General features: G+C 36.7%; 1 protein-coding gene and 1 pseudogene across 1 annotated transcript in view; both read left to right on the top strand.

Moving 5' to 3' along the window:
• Window positions 1-2,540: 2,540 nt before the first annotated feature.
• LOC107699244 (uncharacterized) lies at window positions 2,541-3,875 on the top strand (annotated as a pseudogene).
• A 928-nt stretch (window positions 3,876-4,803) lies between these two features.
• Window positions 4,804-7,568, top strand: part of LOC107699262 (protein BTG3-like) — a 7,754-nt gene continuing 4,989 nt past the window's right edge. The window contains exons 1-2 of the mRNA XM_016500462.1: window positions 4,804-4,904; window positions 6,245-6,451. Coding sequence (XP_016355948.1) covers window positions 6,279-6,451 — 173 coding nt within the window. The 5' untranslated portion in view covers window positions 4,804-4,904; window positions 6,245-6,278. The remainder of the gene's footprint in view (window positions 4,905-6,244; window positions 6,452-7,568) is intronic.

The following is a 7,568-nucleotide window of genomic DNA, read 5'->3' as shown; positions in this document are numbered from 1 at the left end:
ATCAGCATATTAGAATGATTTCTGAAGGATCATGTGACACTGAAGACTGGAGTAATGATGCTGAAAATTCAGCTTTGATCACAGGAATAAATTATATTTTAAAGTATATTAAAATGGAAAACTTTTATTTTAAAATGCAATATTTCAAAATATTATTTTGTGAAATAATATTCAGTATTTTAATCAAATAGATACAGCCTTGATGAGCATAAGAAACTTCTTTAATAAACATTATTGATCCCAAACTTTTGAATGGCAGTGTATTATACTGTTAAAAAAAAAAAAAAGTTTTCTCAGGTAACCTAAAATACATAATTTAGTCACGGGTCAAATTAAATGCAAATAGTACATTAAAGTTAAAAGTTACACACTTTTTTTGTGCGCGCTGTACAGGTCTGGTATAAAGAATGTTTTTGCTCAGGTGGCCGAAATGTCCGCCCAATAGAGAAAAGTTTTGCTCAGCAAGAAAAAAATGTTATGTTACCCTTTTAGTTGTCAAGGACCCCTGGGTTTTCCTGTCTTCTGTTTTGTTTTAGTTCCTGTGTGCCCTTATTTGGTTATGTTCCTGGTCTCGTTGAGCTTTATTAGTTTATCTATTTAGTTCATTATCCTGATCTTTGTATTTAAGTTGCTCCCTTTCTGTCACTCGTTGTCTGGTCACGTTATACTACGTTGTGTTTTCTCTTGTGAGTTTTGAGTCCATTATTAAACTGAGAGTTTTGGACTTTACCTGCTGTCTCCTTCGCCTTGCTTCGCAGCACAACCCGTGACCCCTTCTCGCCTGCCTGATTCTGTTTTCTTGTCTTCTGAATTGGATTTGGTTGCTGGTGGACTGCCCCGGACTTTGACCATGCTTGCCTGACTATTCTCCTGTCTCCACCTGGTCCAGAACTGGTCTGGAGCAATTTGGCTCGTACTGTTTATTATTGTGCTTCAATAAATTAGAGTTAAGTATGCTTTTGGGTCCCTCCTTCCAGAGATCGTTACAGGAACGTTATGAGATCGCGAGCTGAGATGAGTGACAGCTTTCTAGTGATGGTAAAGTGAGTGGATAAAAGTATTGAATAAAGTTTTTGTTTTTCATCCTGCCAAGAGTACCGAAGGCCAGTTACACACAGTTTTTTTTTATTTTTCCATTGGGGAAAATTATATTTGCTATGGTCTCCCTTTTAGCTCCATAGATGTTTACACTGCTATGGTTTATTTCCGTATTCAAAACTCAAACGTGAAAAGGACCAGTAACACAATAGCCTAAAAATAGACTATGGCAATATTTCTCTTTCTGTTTTCTCCACAGATATCATCGAAGTGTGCCTTTGTTACCACATGTGTGTGGATGCTCCTGTCTTTTTTTTTCTGGTAATATTTGTATTTAATCTGGGAAATTTTATATATATATATATATATATTAGTGCCTATATACATTACGCTATATTATATATATATATAGAGAGAGAGAGAGAGAGAGAGAGAGAGAGAGAATTTTGTACGGATTAAAATTTAATTGTCTTATTTATTATTATTATTATCATTATTATTATAGCCCTGTCTTTTTCAGTTGTTATAGCTGGACATGCATTGTTTAACAGCACCTCAGTTCAGACTGTTCATCGAGGAATTTCAGTCAATATCAGCTGTAAATAAACCATCAAATGACAGTGAAAGTTTCATAGTGGAACTGCAAACTAATAATAAATTGTGCTCGGTAATTATAAAGAACAATTATGGACAAAACACTCATGTAGAAATCACTGTAGATTCATTTGGATTCAAGAAACTTAAATGGCATTTGAGGTATCAAACCTGCAGATAAATGATGCACATACAAATGCACTGTGACAAGATCAAACCTGTGCTTTTGAGGGAAGAAAGAACATTTGTCCAAGTGACTGATAAGGTTTTTATTTTATTTTTTATTTTATGACTAGAAACCGAAATCATTATGACATTTGAGGGTAGCCTAGTAGAGTAACATGTATCTGCTTTTGATATTTACGAACACTTATATTTCTGATAGCACGCCCCGTGTCTGAGACTGTGTCACGTGAAAGAGTATTGGGTGGATTTCCCATGATGCTTTGCCGCTCTGAGGGGTTTTACCCTTCCGCTCTAGACCAGATGTGGATTAGAAATGGAGAATTTCAGAACTCCTCTCTCACATACAGCATTAACAAAACCAACCCAGATAGATCATTCTCCCTCCATTCATACCTGAATATGAGTTTTGGACTTTACCTGCTGTCTCCTTCGCCTTGCTTCGCAGCACAACCCGTGACCCCTTCTCGCCTGCCTGATTCTGTTTTCTTGTCTTCTGAATTGGATTTGGTTGCTGGTGGACTGCCCCGGACTTTGACCATGCTTGCCTGACTATTCTCCTGTCTCCACCTGGTCCAGAACTGGTCTGGAGCAATTTGGCTCGTACTGTTTATTATTGTGCTTCAATAAATTAGAGTTAAGTATGCTTTTGGGTCCCTCCTTCCAGAGATCGTTACAGGAACGTTATGAGATCGCGAGCTGAGATGAGTGACAGCTTTCTAGTGATGGTAAAGTGAGTGGATAAAAGTATTGAATAAAAGTTTTGTTTTTCATCCTGCCAAGAGTACCGAAGGCCAGTTACACACAGTTTTTTTTTATTTTTCCATTGGGGAAAATTATATTTGCTATGGTCTCCCTTTTAGCTCCATAGATGTTTACACTGCTATGGTTTATTTCCGTATTCAAAACTCAAACGTGAAAAGGACCAGTAACACAATAGCCTAAAAATAGACTATGGCAATATTTCTCTTTCTGTTTTCTCCACAGATATCATCGAAGTGTGCCTTTGTTACCACATGTGTGTGGATGCTCCTGTCTTTTTTTTTCTGGTAATATTTGTATTTAATCTGGGAAATTTTATATATATATATATATATATTAGTGCCTATATACATTACGCTATATTATATATATATATAGAGAGAGAGAGAGAGAGAGAGAGAGAGAGAGAATTTTGTACGGATTAAAATTTAATTGTCTTATTTATTATTATTATTATCATTATTATTATAGCCCTGTCTTTTTCAGTTTTTATAGCTGGACATGCATTGTTTAACAGCACCTCAGTTCAGACTGTTCATCGAGGAATGTCAGTCAATATCAGCTGTAAATAAACCATCAAATGACAGTGAAAGTTTCATAGTGGAACTGCAAACTAATAATAAATTGTGCTCGGTAATTATAAAGAACAATTATGGACAAAACACTCATGTAGAAATCACTGTAGATTCATTTGGATTCAAGAAACTTAAATGGCATTTGAGGTATCAAACCTGCAGATAAATGATGCACATACAAATGCACTGTGACAAGATCAAACCTGTGCTTTTGAGGGAAGAAAGAACATTTGTCCAAGTGACTGATAAGGTTTTTATTTTATTTTTTATTTTATGACTAGAAACCGAAATCATTATGACATTTGAGGGTAGCCTAGTAGAGTAACATGTATCTGCTTTTGATATTTACGAACACTTATATTTCTGATAGCACGCCCCGTGTCTGAGACTGTGTCACGTGAAAGAGTATTGGGTGGATTTCCCATGATGCTTTGCCGCTCTGAGGGGTTTTACCCTTCCGCTCTAGACCAGATGTGGATTAGAAATGGAGAATTTCAGAACTCCTCTCTCACATACAGCATTAACAAAACCAACCCAGATAGATCATTCTCCCTCCATTCATACCTGAATATATCTGACTGTGTGAACTACTCGTGTTGAGTAAACCACTCATCCCTGAGCCAACCAACAGTACTCCACATGACTCCTACTGAAAGTTATGAGAAAAGAGACAGATTTAGAGGTATTGCAATTTACATAAATACACCTGTTCATTCAGCATAGAAACATCAGAATACAGATTGAACCTTATAGGTTATAATATTCAGATAGCTTTGTTCATCTCTGCACTGCTAACTCCTGTCAACAGCCTGTGAGGGCCATTGTCACATCTGAGCTTATTCTCCACTCTGAACTCTGAGTGAGGTTCTGTATTCAGAGAGATCGTCATCCTTCATGCCAGCAACAATTATTCCAGTGAGACATGTAGACCTGTAACTCAAAAAAAAAAGACAATAATAATCATCAGACTTTCCTCATATAATCATTAATCATAGTATGTTTTGCTAATTCAGAATATACTGGTGTTTTCAGTTTTAATGTAGTCTAGGTTGTGACATTATTTTATCCTTGTGATAGTGTATGAAGTGCTACCCATGTTTTTAACACATTTATTGAAGTGAGAGTAGATTCATCCTGATAGATATTTCCTGCTGACAAGATGTGCCGCTCGTGTTGAAATTTGTCATTCTGAGTTGATAAGTCAAATTTTCAGAACACAGACACTCTATCACAAGTTCACGAGTTTATCAATTCATCAAGCCAGTGTAACCTGCTTGCCTGCAAAACACCGCTTTTCAAGCCAGAGGGCGCCACTGTCCTATTTCTAAAAATGCCTCAGTCTAGTGCGCCCCCAGCCTTTACTTTATCATTAATTTTCTCCCCGAATGACCACGGGCCCATATCCCTTGTATTTCACGTTTGCTGAACGGTATGCTTATTTTGATTAGTTGTTGTTTGATTTGGTCAAATCTACGGAGTAAAACACTTCCATCATATATTTATTTATGTGTGTGCTCTTCTACCCATAAACATAATAAAGGCTTTTTTATTTTACTTTTTCAATTTACTTTTTTATATACAATGAATCTTTCGCTTCACGAATCAAAAGAATCGAGTCCTGAATCATTTCCTTTGAGCATGTGCACAAGACAAAGTGACGTCACCCGCAGTCGCGCGGAGCAGATCTGGAGGTGTGTGTGTGTGCGCGCTAGGCAGCAGGAGTTGTCCACATGTGGATGAAAGGAAAACACGGTCAGTATGTCTGTTTGTAGTCATGTAGCGAGCTCGTGTAAACTAATATATTTTTATAAGCAACAGATATTAAATTAAAAACAATTTGAAACTAATGGTTGTAAAGGAAACGGTCAGAAAAGCCAACCGAAAATGGAATCGAGGCCACGTTAACTTCGGCTAGGCTACAAATAGCTAGTTTCGGTTTGTAAACATTGAGTATAGTTTTAATATACGACATTTAAACAAGGCCGTCGTTAGCTGCTTAAGTTCAGTTGGGCAACCTAATTTTTCCAGTTTGACTACGTTAACTGACCAAATAAGCTTTTATACATATATAAAGAGCAATAATCATCAATACTCTTAAAAATATATTAATGAACAAAAAGGTTTTTTGGGTTTTTTTTAACGTTTTTTAGCCGCAAGTGCACTACAAAAATTTCGTAGGTTAAACTACAACGTAGAATTTCAAAATTATGAAATAATTATTAACACGTAATGTAGTTTAGGAAATTAAAAACGAGTTTTTTTATGTACTTGTGCTGTTATAGACTGCTAACGTTACTTTTAATGGCCTTGTTTTTCAAACGGTCAAGATGTAATCAGCGCGCCATCCTGCTGTGCTGTCCCGCCGTCTGACCGCCCAGCTTTGTGTTGATCACTTGATGTAGTGCGCACTAACGTTAGGTGTAGTATCCATAGACGGTTTTTAGGAGCTTATGTTTCTGGTGTATGATGTTTTCGAATTTGTTGGGTTGATGGTTTAGAACGAAACCTGTTCTGAACTTCAAAAAAGTATGAAGCAGATCATTAATAATATTAGATTTAGTAGTAGTAGTAATAAAATATATGAATGTGTTGAGTATTCATTTTTATTATTTAATAAATTAAGAAGTTAATTTGCTTTAACAATTTGCATTTATGCTCAAATATTTGTAGTCGTGTACGATTTTACGGTTTTAAATGAGTCTTCTGCTCATCAAGACTGCATTTATTTGACCAAAATTACAGTAGAAACAGCAATATTACAATTTAAAATAGCTGTTTTCTATTTTAATCCATTTAAAATGTAATTTATTCCTGTGATGGCAAAGCTGAATTTTCAGTAGCCATTACTCCAGTCTTCAGTGTCACCTGATCCTTCAGAAATCATTCTAATATGCTGATTTCCTGTTCAACAGACATTTATTGGTATTATCAATGTTGAAAACAGTTGTTTTGCTTAATATGTTTGTGGAACATGTGAGGACACATTTTCAGAATTCTTTAATGAACATGAACATTCTTTAATGAACATATTGAATTAACATCACAGGGTCTTATTGTGGTATTTGTACTCATAAAAGTCTCTGTATTCACAGAAGTTGGACCTGAATTTCAGATGAACAGCTAACAATGAAGAAAGAAATAGCAGCGGTGGTATTTTTCCTAAAGCGGCTGATAAAGAAGGCTGAGAAGTTGTATGCCGAAAAGTTGGACCTGTTTGTGGAGCGGTTAACGGTAGCATTACAGGAAAAGTACAAGGGTCACTGGTATCCGGACAACCCCAGCAAGGGCCAAGCATTTAGGTACAGCACTCTGATAAGCAGTAGTGTTCATTGACACTCTAATGACATTAAAGGGGTCATATGAAGTTGCTTAAAAGAACATTATTTTGTGTATTTGGTGTAATGAAATGTGTTTATGCGGTTTAAGGTTCAAAAAACACATTATTTTCCACATACTGTACATTATTGTTTCTCCTCTATGCCCCGCCTTTATGAAACGGGTCGATTTTTACAAAGCTCATCGGTCTGAAAAGCGAGGTGTGCTCTGATTGGCCAGCTATCCAGTGCGTTGTGATTGGCCGAATACCTCAAGCGTGTGACGGAAATGTTACGGCCCTTGCCATATTGTGATGCCGTGTCCCGGAGCGACGAGACAAAACCAATAAAACCCATTACAAACGAGGCATTTGTTGCATCCAGTGGGGACATAATTACTGATTATAATGACTTATACTGTCTTTTTATGCGCTGCGTTGCATCGCGCCGGGTAAACATAAAACCATGTCTGCATTTGTGATCAGGAAAATGACAAACAACAAGCTCTACTCTACACTGCTCAAAACTCACGTTTGAATTATCAGTGGCAAATTCTTTAAATTTGAAAACGTACTTACAGACTGTGAGTCAGAACTGCCGGCATTGTAGTCTACTCTACCAGGATCAGGAAACAGTCCTCCATAAAATGCGCTGCACACATCTAGGGCTGCTCGATAAATCGCATGCGATATTTAACGCGCATCTTGTCAGTAAAGCTGGTTCTGTAATCAGCGATAAATCTCCATCACGTGCGTGCTTTCACATTGAGCAGCATTAACCACGAACAGCTTGTAACACTCCAAAGAGAAAGGAAAACTTGAAATCGCATCATATGACCCTTTAATGTCATATTCTTTAGATTCACAGATAGTCAGAACTAGAGCTGTCCAAAAAAAATCGAATTTCGAATATTCGTCGCATTAAAAAAAAAAACAATACACAATTTTAGGTGTGCGTTAAAGGTCCCATATTGTCAAAACTGAAATTTCCTGGATTTTTTCACGATAACTGAGGTCTAGGTGCTATGTAACTACCATATAAGTTTCAAAACAGTCAGTCCACAGTAAAATGCACACAGCCTGCATAAAGTAGCTGTGATTTT

This window comes from Sinocyclocheilus anshuiensis, unplaced genomic scaffold (assembly GCF_001515605.1).
Source record: "Sinocyclocheilus anshuiensis isolate Anshui unplaced genomic scaffold, SAMN03320099.WGS_v1.1 scaffold334, whole genome shotgun sequence".
Lineage (NCBI taxonomy): Eukaryota > Metazoa > Chordata > Actinopteri > Cypriniformes > Cyprinidae > Sinocyclocheilus > Sinocyclocheilus anshuiensis.
Note: the sequence above shows the minus strand (reverse complement) of the source record. Positions and strands in the feature narration are given on the sequence as shown.